At 49.2% G+C, this 22,966-nt stretch overlaps 1 gene segment (V, D, J or C); it reads left to right on the top strand.

Annotated features, from left to right (window-relative positions):
* LOC139268195 (Ig lambda chain C region-like) overlaps positions 1-21,610 on the top strand; it is a 188,175-nt gene extending 166,565 nt beyond the window's left edge. Inside the window, 1 exon segment of the C gene segment in view lies at positions 20,759-21,610. Within this exon segment, the coding sequence occupies positions 20,759-21,087 (329 nt within the window).
* Positions 21,611-22,966: the final 1,356 nt, after the last annotated feature.

Here is a 22,966-nt window from a genome sequence, read left to right on the forward strand (position 1 = left end):
GCAGGTTTTTTGTTTCCTCCTCATACATTGTGTTTACTCCTTTCTTTATATTGTCAGCAAACTTGGCTACATTACACTCGGTTCCTTCTTCCAAGTCGTTGATATAGATTGTAAATAATTGGGGTCCCAGCACTGATTTCTGCGGCATCCCACTAGTGACTGATTGCCAACCCGAGAATGAACCATTTATCACGACTCTGTTTTCTGTTAGTTAGCCAATCCTCTATCCATGTTTATATATTACCCCCAACTCCGTGAACTTTTATCCTGTGCCTTTAATGTGGCACCTTATTGAATGCCTTCTGGAAATCCAAATACACCACATCCACTGGTTCCCCTTTATCCACCCTGCTCATTACATCCTCAAAGAATTCCAGCAAATTTGTCAAACATGACTTCCCCTTCATGAATCCATTCTGACTCTGCCTGACTGAATTATGTTTTTCCAAATGTCCTGCTACTATTTCTTTAATATTTTCCCAACCACAGATGTTAGGCTAACTGTTCTCTAGTTTCCTGTTTTTTGTCTGCATCCTTTTTTTAATATGGGCATTACATTTGCAGTTTTCCATTACATTTGCAGTTTTCCAATCTGCTGGGATCTCCCCAGAATCCAGGGAATTTCGGTAAATTACAACCAATGCATCCACTATCCCTGTCATTACTTCTCTTAAGACCCTAGAATGCAAGCCATCAGGTCCAGTGGATTTATCCGCCTTTAGTCCCATTATCTTACTGAGAACCACCTCCTTAGTGATTGTGATTGTGTGAAGTTCCTCTCCCCCCCCGCCCCCCCCATAGACCCCTGACTATGCACTGTTGGGATATTTTTAGTGTCCTCTACTGTAAAGATTGCTACAAAATATTTGCTCAGTGTTTCTGCCATCTCCATGTTCCCCATGTTCCCCATCACTAATTCCCCGGTCTCGTCCTCTAAGGGACCAACATTTATTTTATCCGCTCTTTTCCTTTTTATATACCTGTAGAAACTCTTGCTATCTGTTTTTATATTTTGTGCTAGTTTACTTTCATCTTCCATTTCTTAATCATTTTTTTAGTCATTCTTTGCTGGATTTTAAAAGCTTCCCAGTCTTCTGTCCTCCCACTAATTTTGGCCACCTTGTATGCCCTTGTTTTTAAATTGGATACCGTCCTTTATTTCTTTAGTTAGCCACGGATGGCTATCTTTTTTTTTACATCCTTTCCACCTCACTGGAATATATTTTTCTTGAGAGTGATTAAATATCTCCTCAAATGTACGTCACTGTTCATTAACCGTCCTACATTTTAATCTATTTTCCCAGTCCATTTTAACCAACTCTGCCCTCATACTTTTGTAGTCTCCTTTATTTAATCTTAGTATACTAGTTTGAGATTCAACTTTCTCGCCCTCGATCTAAATTTGAAATTCAACCATGATATGGTCTCTCATTCCAAGGGGATCCTTTACTGGGAGATTGTTTATTAATCCTGTCTCATTGCACAAGACCAGATCTAAGATAGCCTGCCCTCGGTTAGTTTCTTTACATACTGTACAAGGAACCCATCCCTTATGCACTCTATCAACTCTTCTTCAAGGCTACCCTGACCAATTTGATTTGTCCAATCAATGTGTAGGTTAAAATCACCCATTACAATCATACCATGAGAACTTCCAGCGCGAGCTGCTCCAAGTGAGCGATGGCTTCGAAGTGGGTGATTGGGTGATGGGGTGATGTCATCAGGACCCAGGTCGGCATTTGGAGCGTGGGCAGGAACATCGGCGGACCCAGGTAAAGCAGAGGAGTGGGAAGGTCGCGGGGAGGTGTGGTGAGTGATCGAGGTGGAGGAGCGATGAGGGATCGTGGCTGAGATTCAGTTGGTGATCGTGGCGGAAGTCCGGCAAATGTTTGGCGCAGAGGTGCGGCGAGAGATCGTGGCGGAGGTGCGGCGAATGTTGGTGGCGGAGGAGCGCTGAGGGATCATGGTGGAGGTGCGGCAAATGAGGGTTCGGGGCCCAAAAGAGCCGAGGGCCCAGGGGCAGCACGGGCCAGCCCACACTGCGATATGTAAGCGCACTGGGTCCGTGCAGAGCAGGCCTCCAGTCATCCGGGTTAATCTTTGCCACTGGATAAAGGCCTCGCTCTGTCAAGCCCGTGTGGTGGCTGATGTGCAACGGTCACCACGTTAAAAAAAATCCATGCACAGGCATCTTCCAGCCCCTCAATTGGAGTTCAGGACTGGATCATCGGGTCCTTCATTGAAACATCTGTGAACTCAGTTGGAAGCAAGTCATCCTCGTTCGAGGGACCGCCAATGATGATGATGAGTAGGTCAGTGAGGTGAGAGGTAGTAGGTCAGTGAGGTCAGGGGCAGTAGGTCAGTGAGGTCAGGGTTCATATTGGAGTGAGGCAGGGTACGGACACTGCATTTTGGAAAGTTGGGGTTTATGGAGAGCGGATGAAGGAAGCCAGGAGGGGACAACGAAATAATCGAGTTTAGAGATGAGACTGCACACAGGGAGGTTAAAGTAATAGTGACCTCAGTCTTTATCAAGACATTCCAGAGTGAGGAACAGGCCTTAGGGGCTGGCTTATATACAGTGCTCCCAAGGGATGCTGGGATCCCTTGGGACTTCAGGGGATGTGCTCCCTGGTGGCAGAACATGGGAGTGCATGCTTTACAGATACACAACAGAGCCAAGCAGAGCCATGGGTTTCTTCCATCAAGGGGCTGATGTAGGGCGGAGATGGGCAATGTTGGAGATGGAAATAAGAGGATGTGGCGTACGAAGCTCAGTTTTTGGAGAACCAATAGGAAGGAGCCATGTTTCCTGGTCCCTAGTGGAGGAGCGGCACCCTTCAGTGAGAAAACCAAGGCCTGTCTGAGGCAGGTATTGTGACGGTCAGAGGTCCATTTTGTGGAAGGAGGAAAGGTCAGAGAGACCACAGACATTGTGCTCACCATGGACTCCGCCGCTGAGTGGGGTCAGCGGCCGGAAGGAGGCCAGAGCGTCGCCAGGGGCGAGGGAGGCCCGAGCGTCGCCGGGGGGGGGGGGGCGGGGGGAGGTAGGGAGGCCCGAGCATCGCCGAGGGGGGAGGGAGGGAGGGAGGCCCGTACTTTAGGGTGAGGAGTGAAGGTCGGGCCCAAACCTGTGGATGGGGCGGATCGGAGGCTCACAGCCGTTGAGTTCGCCGGGATAGGTTGGAGCAGCTGAGTCGGCCAATGGGGAGTGAGAAGCGAGGGTCCAGCTGGAGGGACATGGCAGCAGGCAGGTCGACCTGGAAGGTAGGCCGAGGATGGGCGATGGGTAGTGGGACCTTGCGCACGGGATTTTAGGGATTTCGGGGTAGGTAAAATACTTACACCGCAGTCAATCCACCTACGGCCCAAGCACCCAAGGCCCCACCCCACTGCTGGCCAAGAACGAGGAGACACTGAGGCAGTCAGGACCCGCTGGAAGGAACTCTTTGAAGATCTCCTTAATCGAGAATCTGCCTTAGATCTGAGTGTCCTCGACTCCATCCCGCAGCATGCTACCCATCACCTTCTCAGTAAAACCCCAGCCCTGCACGAGGTTGAAAAGGCCATCTGTCAGCTCAAGAACAATAAGGCATCGGGGACGGATGGAATCCCCGCTGAGGCATTAATGTATGGCAGAGCGTCACTATTGACATGAATTTATGACCTCATCTCTCTCATCTGGAGGGAGGAGAGCATGCCGGGAGATCGCAGAGATGCAGTAATTGTGATCCATCTTTAAAAAAGGGGACAAGTCCGACTGCGGCAACAGCAGAGGAATTTCCCTGTTATCAGCCACTGGGAAAGTCATCGCTAGAATCCTCCTCAACCGTCTTCTCCCTGTGGCTGAGGAGCTCCTGCCGGAGTCACAATGCGGATTCCGTCCACTACGGGGTACAACGGACATGATATTTACAGCGCGACAACTGCAAGAGAAAAGCAGGGAACAGCACCAACCCTTGTCCATGGCCGCCTTTGAACTTACAATGGCCTTTGACACTGTTAACCGCGAGGGTCTGTGGACCATCCTCCTCCGTTTCGGCTGCCCCCAAAAGTTTGTCCCCATTCTCAGCCTGCACCACGACAACATGCAAGCCATGGTCCTAACCAACGGATCCATCATAGACGCAATCCACATTCGGACCGGAGTCAAGCAGGGCTGCGTCAACGCACAAACCCTATTCTCGATCTTCCTGACGACAATGCTCCACCTCACACTATTGGAGAACCAATAGGAAGGAGCCATGTTTCCTGGTCCCTATTGGAGGACCAATAGGAAAGAGCCATGTTTCTTGGTCCCTATTTGGGGATCAACAGGAAGGGGCCATGTTTCCTGGTTCCTATTGGGGGACCAATAGGAAGGAGCCATGTTTACTTGTCCCGATTGGGGGACCAATAGGAAGGTATCATGTTTCATGCGACCTATTCGAGGACCAATAGGAAGGAGCCATGTTTCCTGGGCCCTATTCGAGGACCAATAGGAAGGAACCATGGTTCCTGGTCCCTATTGGGGGACCAATAGGAAGGAACGATGTTTCCTGGTCCCTATTGGGGGACGAATAGGAAGGAGCCATGTTTCCTGGCCCCTATTGGAGGACCTATAGGAAGGTGCTATGTTTTGTGGGCCCTATTGGAGAACCAGTGGGATGTGGAGTGTGCATCCGTCATGTTGTAAATGTTGGATCATCGGCACCTGATCCCAGCAAAAATATCCTGACCTGGAGAGGGGCCATGGAAGGGGAAAGGATTTGTAGGTGTTGTGAGCGGAAAGGATGGAGCAGTGGGTCATAGAAACATAGAAACATAGAAAATAGGTGCAGGAGCAGGCCATTCAGCCCTTCTAGCCTGCACCGCCATTCAATGAGTTCATGGCTGAACATGAAACTTCAGTACCCCCTTCCTGCTTTCTCGCCATAACCCTTGATCCCCCGAGTAGTAAGGACTTCATCTAACTCTCTTTTGAATATATTTAGTGAATTGGCCTCAACTACTTTCTGTGGTAGAGAATTCCACAGGTTCACCACTCTCTGGGTGAAGAAGTTTCTCCTCATCTCGGTCCTAAATGGCTTACCCCTTATCCTCAGACTGTGACCCCTGGTTCTGGACTTCCCCAACATTGGGAACATTCTTTCTGCATCTAACCTGTCTAAACCAATCAGAATTTTAAACGTTTCTATGAGGTCCCCTCTCATTCTTCTGAACTCCAGTGAATACAAGCCCAGTTGATCCAATCTTTCTTGATAGGTCAGTCCCGCCATCCCGGGAATCAGTCTGGTGAACCTTCGCTGCACTCCCTCAATAGCAAGAATGTCCTTCCTCAAGTTAGGAGACCAAAACTGTACACAATACTCCAGCTGTGGCCTCACCAAGGCCCTGTACAACTGTAGCAACACCTCCCTGCCCCTGTATTCAAATCCCCTCGCTATGAAGGCCAACATGCCATTTGCTTTCTTAACCGCCTGCTGTACCTGCATGCTAACCTTCAATGACTGATGTACCATGACACCCAGGTCTCGTTGCACCTTCCCTTTTCCTAATCTGTCACCATTCAGATAATAGTCTGTCTCTCTGTTTTTACCACCAAAGTGGATAACCTCACATTTATCCACATTATACTTCATCTGCCATGAATTTGCCCACTCACCTAACCTATCCAAGTCACTCTGCAGCCTAATAGCATCCTCCTCGCAGCTCACACTGCCACCCAACTTAGTATCATCCGCAAATTTGGAGATACTGCATTTAATCCCCTCGTCTAAATCATTAATGTACAATGTAAACAGCTGGGGCCCCAGCACAGAACCTTGCGGCACTCCACTAGTCACTGCCTGCCATTCTGAAAAGTACCCGTTTATTCCTACTCTTTGCTTCCTGTCTGACAACCAGTTCTCAATCCACGTCAGCACACTACCCCCAATCCCATGTGCTTTAACTTTGCACATTAATTTCTTGTGTGGGACCTTGTCGAAAGCCTTCTGAAAGTCCAAATATACCACATCAACTGGTTCTCCTTTGTCCACTTTACTGGAAACATCCTCAAAAAATTCCAGAAGATTTGTCAAGCATGATTTCCCTTTCACAAATCCATGCTGACTTGGACCTATCATGTCACCATTTTCCAGATGCACTGCTATGACATCCTTAATAATTGATTCCATCATTTTACCCACTACTGAGGTCAGGCTGACCGGTCTATAATTCCCTGTTTTCTCTCTCCCTCCTTTTTTAAAAAGTGGGGTTACATTGGCTACCCTCCACTCCATAGGAACTGATCCAGAGTCAATGGAATGTTGGAAAATGACTGTCAATGCATCCGCTATTTCCAAGGCCACCTCCTTAAGTACTCTAGGATGCAGTCCATCAGGCCCTGGGGATTTATCGGCCTTCAATCCCATCAATTTCCCCAACACAATTTCCCGACTAATAAAGATTTCCCTCAGTTCCCCCTCCTTACTAGACCCTCTGACCCCTTTTATATCCGGTCAGATCCTGTCCTGTCGCTCCAGCTCACACTGATGGGGTGAGGATCTCCACCCTCTGCTGGGCCTTCATGAAACCAGCTTTCTGTCCAAACCGGTCCCCACTAAGAAAAGGCCCTTAATTTGGCAATAAACAGCCAGTGTACTGAGAGAGGCCAAGGGATGGCCACTGTGGGGAATGGGGCCTTACTCCAGGAGAATGCATGCTCTGGGGTCAAGGGTTAAAATCCATCGGTGGGGCAGGGCACAGGGAGGTTTATTCTGCATTTCAGTATGCTGCACCGGGGAGTCTGTGGGGAAGGGAGAGTGGAAACGGGGAGAGAGAGGCTATGAATCAGAGACAGAGAGGTGTAGAGGAAAGCTGTGAGACATAGAGCAATGAAGGCTGAGAGAGAGAGAGAGAGAGAGAGAGAGAGAGAGAAGAACCGGGAAGGAGATGGAGGGAGAGAAGAAGAGGAAGTGAAATGTGCTGACGTGGCTTTCTCTGGGTGAAGACATTTACATACTGAGGGATGGGCAATGAGGCTCTCACAGGCTGCAGGTTTATAAAGCAGAGCCCAGTGAAGGGTAGTTTATCAGTAAGCAGGCACAGGGACAGGAGCAGACACCATGATTTCACCCATCCAGCTGATCTGGCCTCTAGCATTCTGCGTCGCAGGTACCAATCTCTCTCCTTCCACGTTTAATATCTCCCTGCTGTCGATTTCTGTCCAACTCTACTGACCAATGATTGAAGGGCAAATGCTGACACTAGAGGAGAGCTCAGTGTCTCGAGCAATCTCTCATTTTACAGCGTCTTTCTGTGACGTGCTCACTTCACTTTCTTTCCCCATTTCCCCCTCAGGTATCAGTGGGGACATCATCATGACCCAGTCTCCCCCGGTGCTGTCAGTGAGTGAGGGACAGACTGCAACCATCACCTGTACCGCCAGTGCATCTGTTAGCAGCAGTTATGTTCATTGGTATCAGCAGAAAGCCGGGCAGAAACCCACTCTGCTGATCTATTATGCAACAACTCATTTCACTGGAACCTCCGATCGCTTCACCGGCAGTTACCAGTCCAACACGTTCACCCTGAGCATCAGCAACGTGCAGAGCGAGGATGTCGCAGTCTATTACTGTGGGCAAGGGTATAGCTACCCTCTACACTGTGATACATAGCTGTACAAAAACCTCAATATACACAGCCCCACCTCCTGTACTGACTCACCCCACAATTATATATAATTTATAATAATGGACACACAGCCCCACCTCCTGTACGGTTTTACACATGACTGACACACAGATCGATGGGAGTGACGGCAGGAATATTCAGCTGGAAGCTGCAGTGAATTGGGAAAGGATGGAGTGGGTCAGAGAGGAGTTGGTGCTGTGTCTTCATCACTGAGAATCTCACAGCTCTACTCTGTACATTCAGACAGCACGGAGACACTGGGTGTTCCCTGTGTCCTCAATCCAAATCATCTCACAAACCCCCCACTATTGAAAGGGCCACAACTTATAAAACCCAAAGCAGAAACATGAAAGGAAAGTGAACAAGTGAAATGTTCGTGCTCTTTCCCTGCCCACCCCACACTCGAGGCCCTGCGGTGCCCACCCGTCGCAGAAGGCCTCAGGCCTACCCTGGGCTCCGTCCCCAGGTCCACCCGGGTGTGGACAAAGCCCCCGAAGGGAGACAGGCAGGCAGTGCGGCCACCCCATGGGCCCCGTCCAACTGGGACCTGTGGATGGTCACCTCCGACCTGCCCACTCCACCCGCAGCGGGTGACCCGACCCAGGAGCAGGCGCACGGGGAGGCCCTCCAACCTGCCCGCTCCCCCGGCACTGGGTGGCCAGGCCCAGGAGCAGGCCCACGGGGAGGCCCTCCAACCTGCCCACTCCCCCCGCACCGGGTGACCAGGCCCAGGACCGTGGGACTGAAGTGGAGCCAGAAATCGAGGAGCAGCCCCTTCAAATAGTGGCAGAGGGGCTGCATCCTCTCACACTCCACGTACACACGGGTCACGGACTGAGGAAACAGGTTTCTAAAGCCCCTGAAACTCGTTATTTTATAATGATCCCCGAGGAAGGCCTGTGTCAGCAACACAAACATCTCGCTTGCAGACGGAGCCCGTTGTTCAAGGGGCACAAAGAGGTGAGCCCTGTGTGACGGGGACTTTCATTCTCCAGCAATTCCGTGGCCCCAGGGTTACCGTCTGATGGGGCGGGAAGGGCAGCTGGGAGATTTGTCCCAAACACGTTGGATCTCCCAACTCTCCCGGGCACTACCACAGGCAACTCGGACACAAAGAGAGGGAGGGAGAGTGAGAGAAAGAGAGTGAGAGGGAAGGAAAGAGAGACTGAGGGAGAGAGAGGGAGTGAGTGAGGGGAAGATGCAGAGAGAGAGTGAAGGAGAAAGGGTGAGAGAGAGAGAGAAACCGAGAGAGCAACAGATAGAGTGAGACACTGAGAAAGAGACAGAGGGAGACACACACACACACACACACACACACACACAGAGAGAGGGGGAGAGAGACTGAGTGAGCCAGGGACGGAGTATATTGTACAGCCACTGCACTGGAAGCTGTCACTGTGGCTCACGTTCGGTAAAGGAACCAAGCTCAGACTGAGTAAGTAAACCCCAATGCTCCATTATTAAATCTTTAAATACTGAATCTTTCTAAGACACAAATGCTGAATATGCGAAGGTGTTTGTTTACATATGATTACATTTGATCCTCCCATCTTTCCTCATCTAAATCTATCAGCATAACCCTCTATTCCCTTCTCCTTCATATCCCTGTCTAGCCTCCCCTAAAATACATTGATACTATTCACTTCAATCACTCTCTCTGGTAGCCAGTTCCACATTCTCACCACTTGCTGGGTAAAGAATTTTCTCCTGAATTCCCGATTGGATTTCTTGCTGACTATCTTATATTGATGGCCTCTAGTTCTGCTCTTCCCCACAAGTGGAAACAGTCTCTCTCTATCCACTCTATCAAAACCTTTCCGAATGTTAAAGACCTCGATCAGGTCACCCCTCAGCCTCAAGAGAAAAGAGCCCCAGCCTGTTCATCCTTTCCTGATATGTACACTCTCGCATTTCTGGTCTCATCCTTGTAAACCTTCTCTGCACCCTCTCCAGTGCCTGTGTATGGGTTATATAATATGGTGGGGAGCTGCGGTGAATGAAAGGGTTAATTGAAGAGTGCTGTGTATGACAGGGAGCCCGGCTGTATTCCTTTACCACACTCCCCCTTCACCCAGCAAAGTATAAGTAATGAACTGTTACCCACCGTGTGGAGGAGATCTGGACGTTGGCACACTGCAGTCCCGTCCCTGCACCATCCCCGGAAATCGCTCCCGAGCCTCCTGCCTGTCTCAGTGTGACAGACACGGTGTGTGAGACACGGTCAGAGTGTGGGTGTGAGTGAGTGAGCTCGCTGGGGGCAGTCTGTGCTCCTGTCACAGTCTCTGATATAACTGAGCTCAGCCTCAGCACACTGACACTCCCGAGGTCCCGCCTCCCCCAGCTCCAAATCTGATCTGTCCAGCCCCCGCTCACCTCCTGTCCAACTTCTGATCACAAACAGGGGCAGCAGGGCTCGCAATCCGGCGGCTGCAGTGCTCCAGGGTTGTGGGGAGACTCTCAGTTGCTGTTTCTGTGGCTCGAGTTCAGGCCGATATTTATCCCTCAATCTACATCACTTAAACATAGAAAAGAGGAGCAGTAGTAGGCCATTCGGCCCTTCGAGTCTGCACCGACATTCAATATGATCATGTCTGTTCCCCTGTCTCAACATCATATTCCCGCTTTTTCCCTATACCCTTTGATGCCTTTTGTAAGCCAAGGGGTAAGCCATTTAGGACCGAGATGAGGAGAAACTTCTTCACCCAGAGAGTGGTGAACCTGTGGAGTTCTCTACCACAGAAAGTTGTTGAGGCCAATTCACTAAATATATTCAAAAAGGATTTAGATTAAGTCCTTACTACTAGGGGGATCAAGGGGTATGGCAAGAAAACAGGAATGGGGTACTGAAGTTGCATGTTCAGCCATGAACTCATTGAATGGTGGTGCAGGCTAGAAGGGCCGAATGGCCTACTCCTGCATCTATTTTCTATGTTTCTAGAAATCCATCTATCTGCCTCTTAAATATATTCAGTGACTTGGCCTCCACAGCCTTCTGTGGTGGAGAATTCCACAGGTTCACCACCCTCTGAGTGAAAACATTTCTCCTCATCTCGGTCCTAAATTTCCTACCCCGTATCCTGAGAGTGTGACCACTTATTCTAAACTTCCCAGCCCGGGAAAACATCCTCCCCAGATCCAGTCTATCCAACCCAGTCAGAATTTTATATGTTTCAATGAGATCCCCTCATTCTTCTGAACTCTAGTGACTGCAGGCCCAGTCGACCCAATCTCTCCTTATACGACAGTCCTGCCATCCCAGGAATCAGTCTGGTGAACCTTCGCTGCACTCCCTCTATGGCAAGGATATCCTTTCTTAGGTAAGGAGACCAAAGCTGCACATAATATTCCAGGTGCGGTCTCACCAAGGCCCTGTAGTAAGACCTCGTTGCTCCTGTACTCAAATCCTCTTGCAATGAAGGCCAACGTACCATTTGCTTTCCTAACTGCTTGCTGCACCTGTATGTTTGCTTTCACTGACTGGTGTACAAGAACACCCAGGTCCCTCTGTACATCTACACTTCACAAACCATCACCATTTAAATAATACTTTGTCCTTATGTTTTTCCTACCAAAGTGAGTAACTTCACACTTATCCACAATATGTTACATCTGTCATGTGTTTGCTCACTCACTCAACCTGTCTAAGTTTCATTGCATCCTCCTCACAACTCATAATCCAATCTAATTATGTGCTGTCAGAAAACTTGGAAATATTACATTTGGTTCCCTAATTCAAATCATTTATTTATACATTGTGAATATCTGGGGCCCAAGCACTGATCCCTGTGGTACCCCACTCGTCACTGCCCACCACCCTGAAACACACCCATTTATTCCGACTGTTTCCTGTCAGTTAACCAATTTTCAATCCATGTCAATACATTACCCACAATCCTATGTGCTTTAATTTTGCACACTAACCTCTTTTGTGGGATTTTTATCAAAAGCCTTCTGAAAATCCAAATACACTACATCCACTGGTTCTCCATTACCTATTCTATCAGTTAGATCCTCAAAAAACTCCAGTATGTTACTTTCATAAATCCACGTGACTGTCTTTAACCCCGTTGATGTTATCGAAGTGCACCGTTATCACATCCTTTATAATAGACTCTAGCATTTTCCCTATTAATGACCGGTCTGTAGTTCCCCGTTTTCTCTCCCTCCTTTTTTAAATAGTGGGGTTACATTTGCCACCCTCCAATCTGCAGGAACTGTTCCATAATCTATAGAATTTTGGAAGATGACAATCAATGCATCTACTATTTCCATGGCTACCTCTTTTAATACTCTGGGATGCAGATCATCAGACCCTGGGGATTTATCAGCCTTCAGGCCCATTAGTTTCTCCAGCACTATTTTCTTACTAATAATCATTTCCTTTAATTCCTCTTGTTCACTGGACCCATGGTTCCCCAGCATTTCTGGGAAGTTATTTGTATCCTCCTCCGTGAAGAGATTATTTACCTCAGTGCTGTGTGTGGGAGCTTGCTGTGCACAAATTGGCTCCCGTGTTGGCCACATTACAACAGTGACGACACTTCAAAATGTACTTCATTGGCTGTGAAGCACTTTGGGACATCCTGAAGTGTGAAAGGTGCAATATAAATGCAGGTCTTTCTTTAATTTCTCTTTTCTTTTTATTAACTGGGACTCGCACAATTCCCCTGCTGATTAAACCTGGACCCAGCAGAAAATCCCCAGAACACGGACTAACGTTCCATAAGAACATGGGAATTAGGAGCAGGAGGAGGCTATTTGGCCCCTCGAGCCTACTCCATCATTCAATGAGATCATGGCTGATCTTCTACCTCAACTCCACTTTCCTGCACTGTCCCCATATCCATCGATCCCTTAATATCCAAAAATCTATCGATCTCCGGAATATAGAAACATAGAAACATAGAAAATAGGTGCAGGAGTAGGCCATTCGGCCCTTCTAGCCTGCACCGCCATTCAATGAGTTCATGGCTGAACATTCAACTTCAGTACCCCATTCCTGCTTTCTCGCCATACCCGTTGATCCCCCTAGTAGTAAGGACTTCATCTAACTCCTTTTTGAATATATTTAGTGAATTGGCCTCAACAACTTTCTGTGGTAGAGAATTCCACAGGTTCACCACTCTCTGGGTGAAGAAGTTCCTCCGCATCTCGGTCCTAAATGGCTTACCCCTTATCCTTAGACTGTGACCTCTGGTTCTGGACTTCCCCAACATTGGGAACATTCTTCCTGCATCTAACCTGTCTAACCCCGTCAGAATTTTAAATGTTTCTATGAGGTCCCCTCTCATTCTTCTGAACTCCAGTGAATACAAGCCCAGTTGATCCAGTCTTTCTTGATATGTCAGTCCCGCCATCCCGGGAATCAGTCTGGTGAACCTTCGCTGCACTCCCTCAATAGCAAGAATGTCCTTCCTCAGGTTAGGAGACCAAAACTGTACACAATACTCCAGGTGTGGCCTCACCAATGCCATGTACAACTGTAGCAACACCTCCCTGCCCCCGTACTCAAATCCCCTTGCTATGAAGGCCAACATGCCATTTGCTTTCTTAACCGCCTGCTGCACCTGCATGCCAACCTTCAATGACTGATGTACCATGACACCCAGGTCTCTTTGCACCTCCCCTTTTCCTAATCTGTCACCATTCAGATAATAGTCTGTCTCTCTGTTTTTACCACCAAAGTGGATATATTCAAGGACTGAGCCTCCACAGCCCTCTGGGGTAGAGAATTCCAGAGATTCACCACCCTCTGAATGAAGAGGTTTCTCCTCATCTCAGTCCTAAATGGCCGACCCCTTATTCTGAGACTGTGACCCCTGGTTCTAGACTTCCCAGCCAGAGGAAACATCCTCCCTGCATCTACCCTGTCAAGCCCTGTCAGAATATTGTATGATTCAATGAGATCCCCTCTCATTCTTCTAAACACTAGAGAATATAAGCCTAATATACTCGATCTCTCCATAGGACAATTTCCCCATCCCAGATGTCCGTCTGATGTGTCTGCGTTTTTGTCACACGTGACGGAGCAGGAGTTCCACCAGCAACACCGGACGTTACCTCAGTGCCCGGCCCACTTTCCCCATCCACTTACCACATTCTTACAGGTAAACGGGCTCAGCACCTGCCCTCAGCCGGTGAAATGTCTCCCCTCTACACCACGGGCTGCCCGTCATCTGCTCCCCATTTCACTCCTGTAGGCACTACCTCTGGCTGGGGCTCAGCTCCTCTCCCCAAGTGGGCTCATTGTCCCAGTGTGAGCCCAGAGACTGAGCTCCCCAAGTGGGCTCATTGTCCCAGTGTGAGTCCAGACACTGAGCTCCCCAAGTGGCCTCATTGTCCCAGTGTGAGCCCAGAGACTGAGCTCCCCAAGTGGGCTCATTGTCCCAGTGTGAGTCCAGAGAGTGAGCGTGTCAGGCTAATCGACCGTGAGGTGTCAGCCGTGGCTCAGTCGTTAGCATGCTCGGCTCTGAGAAAAGGAAGATTTGCATTTATATAGCGCCTTTCACGACCACCAGACATCCCAAAGTGCTTTACAGCCAATGAAGTACTTTTTGAAGTGTACTCACTGTTGTAATGTGGGAAACTCAGCAACCAATTTGTGCACAGCAAGCTCCCACAAACAGCAATGTGCTGATGACCAAATAACCTGTTTTTGTTTTGTTGATTGTGGGATAAATATTGGCCAGGACACCAGAGTTTGATTTGAACCCACAATCTCTGACTCAGAAGCGAGGGTGGTTCCAACTGAGCCACTGGCTGATACCATTCGGCCCATCGTGTCCGTGCCGGCCGACAAAGATCTATCCAGCCTAATCCCACTTTCCAGCTCTGGGTCCGTAGCTCTGTAGGTTACGGCACTTCAAGTGCACATCCAAGTACTTCTTAAATGTGGTGAGGGTTTCTGCCCCTACCACCCTTTCAGGTAGTGAGTTCCAGACCCCCACCACCCTCTGGGTGAAAAGGATTCTCCTCAACTACCCTCTAATCCTTCTATCAATTACTTTAAATCTGTGACACCTGGTTAGTGACCCTACTGCAGAGGGAAATAGGTCTTGGCCGCATCCTCCGCCAGGATCAACTGAGAAATGTTCCGCACTCCTGGTGGGTCAGTGGCAGGTGGACTCCCTGCTGGAGGAGCTCAGGCCTTTTGCCTAGAGCACGACCCATTTTCTCTATCTGGGAGTCTACCTTAGCCCTGACGAGGAAGCCTGGCCGGCGAACTGCCAGGAGCTGGAGGCCAAAGTCGCCGCTCACCTAGGGCGCTGGACAGGACTGCTCCGAGTGCTGTCCTACAGGGGTCCAGTGCCATCATAAACCAGCTGGTGGCCTCTATGCTGTGGTACCGGCTGGTCACTTTGACCCCTCCCCCGCGTTTGTCGCCAACATACAGAAGAAGCTGGTGGACTTCTTCTGGAACAAGAGGAAACATTGGGTCTTTGCTGCGGATTTAAGTCTCCCACTTAGGGAGGGCGGTCAGGCGTTGGTGTGCATCAGTACCTAGCATGCAACTTTCCATCTTCAGACCCTGCAGAGATACCTGTACGTCGAGCCCCCTCCTAGGTGGCGTGCGCTGGCGACGTATTTCTTCCGCCAGCAGTACTGCCTCAATTATGACATGCAGCTCCTGTTTGTGAGCCTGGGGGGCATCAGGACCCCCATACCGTGGCTTCCTGTCTTTTACCAGGAATTCATCAGAGTCTGGAACAGTGTCACCACCAAGCGCAGGTCTCCCCCGTCTGGAGTGGCGGCTGTCCTGCAGGAGCCGCTGCTCAGGAATCTGTACCTCCATGACCGCGGTTTTAGGTGGCAGGCAGACGAGAGTGCTGTGGCTGGCGAGGTGACCAGGGTCAGGGATCTGCTTGATGGCGGAGGAGTGGGCTGGATGTGGCCAGACTTGGTAGGATGTTGCCTAAACTGGGTCAACATCCAACGTGCGGCCAATGCCATCGAGTCGCTAAAAACAGCACTGGTCCCTGACTCCGTTAGGTGTGTCGAGGAGGCTCAAGCACGTGGGTTGATCCCCTCCGAACTGACCCCCGTCCAGACAGAATTCCTCATCGCACCAAGCCCCAAAACCTCCTTTTGGAGCCGGCACCTCCCAAATTGAGCCTCCTCGGGGAAATCCCCTCGTGCCTTTCAGTTCTGCGTGGAGGGGTTTCCTGTACGGGCTGTTCCTGCACACTCTCAACCTTGCCATTCTCGTCTGCCGTCCAGACACGCCATGGCATACCATCTTGTCGTCCGGAGGAGGCGGGGGTCCCCAGTGGAGTGCACTCTACGCGGGAGTCCTCCCTCTATTTATTGGGGACTTGGCCTGGAGGGTGTTGCACGGAGCAGTCCCGTGCAATAAGTTTTTAAGTCGGTTCACGGGCTCCCAGGCCGCTTGCAATTTCTGCTGTCTGGAAGAGTCCGTGTTCCTTGTTTTTATGGAGTGTGTGAGGTTGCAGCCCCTCTTCTGTTATTTGAAGGGGCTGCTCCTCAAATTCTGGTTGCACTTCAGTCCCATACACCTGATCTTTGGGCACCCTGTGCGGAGAGGAGCGGGCAGGTCAGAAGGCCTCCCCGTAGGACTGCTCCTGGGCATGGCCAAGTGGGCCATCAGCCGGTCCAGGCAGCGGGCGGTCGAAGGGGTCGTTCATCCTGACTGCCTGCCTCTCTTCCACGGTTACATCCGAGCCAGGGTATCCCTGGAGCTGGAGCACGCGGTGTCCACCGGTACTTTCACGAGAGGTGGGCACTGGAGGGACTGGAGTGCATCATCACCCCCGGCAGCCAAATTTTAATTTGATCATTTAATTTTATAGTTTAATTTGTTTAATTTGTCAGTTTTCGTGCCCCCCCTTTTTGGCCCAGGGGACACTTGTATAATTTGTGTGTTGGTGCCCTCAAAAAAAAACGGGCACTGGAAAAATGTATCTTGGTGTGTGACCCTCCCCCCGCCCCCCTTCAGGGGGCATTTGTTTAAAGTGCACAAATAAAATAGTTGTGGGAAATAGGTCCTTCTTAACCACTCTATCTCGGCCCCTCATAATTTTATACACCTCAATTAAATCTCCCCTCAGCCTCCTCTGCTCCAAAGAAAATAACCCAGCCTATCCAATCTTTCATCATAACTAAAATTTTCCAGTCCTGGTAACATCCTCATAAATCTCCTTTGTACTCTAGCTGTGGCTGAACTACTATTTTAAACAGTTATAACATAACCTCCCTGCTCTTATATTCAGTGCCACGACTAATAAAGGCAAGTATCCCATATGCCTTCTTAGCCACCTTATCTACCTGGCCTGCTACCTTCAGGGATCTGTGGTCCTGCACTCCAAGGTCCCTTTGTTCCTCTACACTTCTCAGGGTCCTACCATTTAATGTGTCTTCCCTTGCCTTGTTAGCCTTCCCCAAATGCATTACCTCACAGTTCTGGATTGAAATCCATTTGCCACTGTTCTGCCCACCTGACCAGTCCATTGATACCTTCCTGCAGTCGATAGCTTTCTTCCTCACTATCATCTGCAAACTTCTTAATCATGTTCTCGACATTGAAATCTAAATCATTGGTGTACATTACAAAGAGCAAGGGACTTAGTACTGAGCCCTACGGAACCCCATTCGAAACAGCCTTCCAGTCACAAAAACATCCGTTAACCATTACCCTTGGCTTCCTGCCACTGAGCCAATTTTGGATCCAACTTGCTACTTTCCCTTGGATCCCATGGGCTTTTACTTTTCTGCCACATGAGACTTTGCCAAATGCCTTGCAAAAATCCATGTAGACTACATCAAAGGTGCAACACTCATCGACCCTCCTTGTTATCTCCGCAAAAAATTCACTCAAGTTAGTCAGGCACGACCTTCCCTTAACAATTCCATGCTGACTGTCCTTGATTAATCTGTCGCTTTCTATATGACAATTTATCCTCTCCCTCAGAATTGTTTCCAATAATTTTCCAACCACCGAGGTTAGGCTGACTGGCCTGTAATTACTCGGTCTATCCCTTTCTCACTTTTTAAACAAAGGTACCACGTTAGCAGTCCTCCAGTCCTCTGACACCACACCTGGAGCCAGAGAGGATTGGAAAATGATAGTCAGAGCCTCTGCTATTTCCTCCCTTGCTTCTCTTAACAACCTGGGATACATTTGATCTGGGCCTGGTGATTTATCCACTTTCAAAGCTGCTAAGCCCCTCAATACTTCCTCTCTCACTTTGTTTATCTTATCTCATATTTCATACTTCTCCTCCTTAATTACAATGTCTGCATCGTCCCTCTCTTCTGTGAAGACAGATGCAAAGTATTCACAAAGAACCATACCCACGTCTTCCGTCTCCACACACAGGTTATCTTTTTGGTCTCCAATAGGCCCCACTCTTGCCTTGCTCTTTATGTATTTATAAAACATCTTTGGGTTTTCCTTGATATTACTTGCCAATATGTTTTCATGCCTTCTCTTTGCATTCCTAATTTCCTTTTTAATTTCACCCCTGCACTTTCTAAACTTCTCTGGGCTTTCTGCAGTATTTAGCACTGGGTATCTGACATAAGCTTCCCTTTTTTGCCTTATCCTACCCTGTATGACCTGTGCCATCCAGGGGGCTCTAGATTTGGGAGTGCCACCCTTTTCCTTTGTGGGAACATACTTGCTCTGAACCCTCACTATCTCCCACTGCTCTGACACTGATTTACCTTCAAGTAGCTGTTTCCAGCCCACTTTTGCTAAATCACCTCTCAGCTTAGTAAAATGGGCCTTTCCCCAATTGAGAACCTTTATTCCTGCTCTGTCTTTGTCCTTTTCCAAAACTACGCTAAATCTAACTGAATTATAATCACTAGCACCAAAATGCTCTCCCACTGATACCCTTTCCACCTGCCCAGCTTCATTCCCTAAAACGAAGTCCAGAACCACCCCTCCCTTGTTGGGCTTGCTACGTACTGGCTATAAAAGTTCTCCTGAATGCATTTGAAGAATTCTGGGACCTCTGTACCTTTGACACTGATTCCATCCCAGTTAATGTGAGGGGAGTTGAAATCCCCGACTATTGCTGCCCGATTGTTTTTGACCTTCTCAGCAATTTGCCGACATATTTTCTCTTCTATCTCCCTCTGACTGTTGAGGGGTCTATAGTACACTCCCAGCAGTGTGATCGCCCCTTTTATGTTCATCATTTTAACCCATATGGACTCATTTGATGATCCTTCTAACATATCCTCCCTCTGTCAGAGGTGCTGTCTTTCAGATGAGACGTTAAACCAAAGTCCCGTCTGCCCTCTCAGGTGGACATGAAAGATCCCATAACTACTACTGGAAGGGCAAGGGGGTTCTTCCCAGTGTCCTGGCCAATATTTATCCCACAACAAACATAGTTAAAACTGATGATCTGGTCATGATCTCATTGCCGTCTGGGAGCTTCATAGAATCAGAGAAATTTACAGCATGAAAGGAGGCCATTCGGCCCATCGTGTCCGCACCGGTCGACAAAGATCTATCCAGCCTAATCCAACTTCCCAGCTCTTGGTCCGTAGCCCTGTGGGTTACCGCATTTCAAGTGTACATCCAAGTATTTCTTAAATGTGCTAAGGGTTTCTGCCTCTACCATCCTTTCAGGCAGTGAGTTCCAAACCCTCACCACCCTCTGGGTAATGACATATCCCCTCAAATCCCCTCTAAATCTCCGACCAATCACTTTAGATCTATGCCCTGGTTATTGAGCCCTATGCTAAGTGAAATAGGTCCGTCTTATCCATGCTATCTAGGGCCCTCATAATTTTATACACCTCAATAAGGTCTCCCCTCAGCCTCCTCTGTTCCAAAGAAAACAACCCCAGCCTATCCAATCTTTCCTCATAGCTAAAATTTTGCAGTCCAGGCAGCATCCTCGTAAACCTTCCTGTGTGCAATTGGTTGTGAAGCAACTTCGGAAGTCCTGAGGTTGTGAAAGGCGCTATATAAATTCAAGGCTTTCTTTCATTGAAGTGGGTGGGCCCTGATCCTGACCCTCAGCCATTGTCCGCACACTCTGACCTTCCAGGAGGTCACGGGATCATTGGGAGCAGTGACCCTGCCTGACCCCGGTACACTGAGGCTAATTGTAGCCTCACCATTGACCTCACCCCGGTGCTGGGCAGCAAGCTTTTAAATGCAATCTAGAAGCATCAACACCGACACCCAACATGAAGCCTTGCTGAAGTGTGTTTATACAAGTGTGCCGCAATGTTCCCGGATAAAGTTCTCCCGATCTGTGTGTGATCTGAGCTTTCTCACTGCTGAGCCTGTTTCCCCTGTATCCACCCATCTACAGTTCGAGCTTCCTGCCAGTGAACAGTGTCTTAATGGGACACTCAGTCTTTACCGACTCTTACTGTTAACCATTTCAGTGCTGAATGTGTGCCAACCCTGCACTGCAGATGTTTATACAACAGTCCAATCTGATTTTGAGTATCAGCTGTGGCTCACTGCGTTGCACTCTCGCCTCGGAGTCAGAAGGTTGTGGGATCAAGTCCCACTCTACGGACTTGAGCACAAAAATCGAGGCTGACACTCCAGTGCAGTGCTGAGGGAGCGATGTAAAACCAAGGCCCCGTCTGCCATCTCAGGTGGATGTAAAAGATCCCATGCCACTATTTTGAAGAAGAGCAGGGGAGTTCTCCCCGGTGTCCTGGCCAATATTTATCCCTCAACCAACATGACAAAAGAACAGATTATCAGGTCGTTATCACATCGCTGTTTGTGGGAGCTTGCTGTGCACAGATTGGCTGCCGTGTTTCCCACATTGCAACAGTGACTACACTCCAAAAGTACTTCATTGGCTGTAAAATGCTTTGAGATGTCCGGTGGTTGTGAAAGTTGCAATATAAATGCAATATTTCCTTTTTTTTTAATCACCTTAACATCAAACGCATTTATATTTAGATCAAACTGATCAAGTGAGGCAAAGAAGATGAAGAATTAGTGTTGCTCACCTCTAATGGTTAATCACCAGCCAGGAGTTCATTAACCCAACTCTCCGTTATCAGATGTGAATTATCCCCACACGGAAACACCCACAGTGACACACACACACACACACATTAATATACACCTATTAAACATCCTTCTCCTCCCTTTCAGGCCGAGGGAAGACACCACCCACGCTGACCCTGCTGCCCCCCTCCCCGGAGGAGGTCACGACCAAGGGCACTGCCACCCTGGTGTGCCTCGCCGATCACTTCTACCCCGATGCGGTGGAGGTGGAGTGGAAGAAGGACGGGGCGACCATTTCGGCCGGGGTCCAGACCAGCGACTACCTGCGAGCTTCGGACAACACCTACAGTGTCAGCAGCCTGCTGACCCTCTCTGGCTCCGACTGGGAGTCCAACGCCAGCTTCTCCTGCAGCCTCATCCACGAGAGCCTCTCCTCTCCCCTCAGCAAGGGCGTCAGGAGAGCAGAATGTGCGTAGTGTGTCAGGGACAGTCCGCGGGGGAGACACAACTTTAAATAGAACAAGGGGTGAGCCGGGAGGGCAAAGGTCATTGTCAGCACTGCATTTCTCCTTTCTTCCTTCTCGGGACTGGGTCAAGGAAAGCATCTGAGTCTCAGGGGGTAAGGCAAGTTATTGGGGCAGTGTCGAGGGAGCTTTACTCTGTATCTAACCCGTGCTGTACCTGCCCTGGGAGTGTTTGATGGGACAGTGTTGATTCGTGCTGCCAAGTAAAACCTCTCGAAGATGCTGAAGACTGTCAGCAGAGTAAAACTAATGTTAAACTGTGAAGTGCCGCTTCAGTAAGCAGACCTCCTCCCTGCTCACCCTGTTGTTACAATTCAAGGTTTAGTCCCCGTTTAAAAGGGACAGGATTCTCACGGTGTGGAGAAAATCCCCACAACTGTTTTAATAAAGCTGCATTCTCCCTGTGAATGTCTCCAGCTCGCTCTCGCTGGGCTGTTTATTCAATTCTTGTTACTCTAAATGTGAATCTGTAAAAGGCAATAAACGTGAAGAATATTCATTCTGTGTCTGGCGAGTGCTTTGGAAATGCCCCACCTCCCCCTCAGCTAGATTGGCTGCATTTCAGTAAGTGTATGTCCTGATTGGCTCGGTGGGCTGTCAATCAATGGCACGTTAGCAGGAGATTTGTTTTAAAGCCAATTATCAATCATTTTAAAACGATCAATTTGACCTCGAACCCCTGGAGTGCACAAGATTAAACACAGAGACAGTAAAAGCTGCTGGGATTAAACTCTCCCAGTCTGGGCATTGTCTCTCACTCTGCACACTGGGCGTGTTGGGGCAGCCCCGATAGTGGGATCGCACTGTGCACTTGTGCTGACTGCTGGGGGCAATCTGGGGGCAGGAGGCCAAGGTCACAACGTTGCATTCTCTCTCCTTAACGTGTGGCTCGTGGCAGCAGCACAAAACTGTCCCGAGTGAGGCCTCAGCTTCGGGAGAGGGGCAGTCAGTGTATCACCGTGTACATGTCCCTGAATGTTAGTGTGGCTTACCTAGCACCGCCTGTAGGTGTGTGTGTGTATGTGTGAGTGTTACCCAGCATTGTTATGTCGGCCTGAGGAGTGCTCCGCGGTGATGCGGTCTTTAAGGGACTGTGGGGGAGGAGGGGAGTGGAGGGGTGACCAGGGCGATGATCAGGGGCTGACCTTGTGTGGAATGGTGGGGACCAGGGCGATCGGGGGGGTGTTCTCAGGGAGTCTCACCAATACCCTGTGCAGATGTAGCAGGACTTCTCTGCTTTTATACTCCATCCCCCTTACAATAAAGGGCAACATTACATTAGCTTTCCTTATCACTTGCTGTACCTGCATACTAACTTTTTGTGTTTCATGCACCAGGACCCCCAGGTCCCTCTGTACTGCAGCAGTTTGCAAGTTTTCTCCTTTTAAAAAATAAATTGCTTTCCTATTCTTTCTGCCAAATGGATAGCCTCACATTTTCCCACATTATACTCCATCTGCCAACGTTTTGCCCACTCACTGAGCCTGTCTATATCCCTTTGCAGATTTTTAGTGTCCTCTTCACAATGTGCTTTCCCAGCCACCATCATAGGCAGTCCCTTGGAATTGAGGAAGACTTGCTTCCAATCTTAAAATGAGTCGTTAGGTGACTGAGCAGTCCAATACGAGAACCACAGTCCCTGCCACAGGTGGGACAGACAGTCATTGAGGGTAAGGGTGGGTGGGACAGGTTTGCTGCACGTTCCTTCCGCTGCCTGCACTTGATTTCTGCATGCACCACGGCGATGAGATGCGAAGTGCTCAGCGCCATCCCAGATACATTTCCTCCACTTCGGGAAGTCTTTGGCCAGGGTCTCCCAGGTGTCAGTGGG

Source organism: Pristiophorus japonicus, chromosome 8, assembly GCF_044704955.1.
Source record: "Pristiophorus japonicus isolate sPriJap1 chromosome 8, sPriJap1.hap1, whole genome shotgun sequence".
NCBI classification, from domain to species: domain Eukaryota; kingdom Metazoa; phylum Chordata; class Chondrichthyes; family Pristiophoridae; genus Pristiophorus; species Pristiophorus japonicus.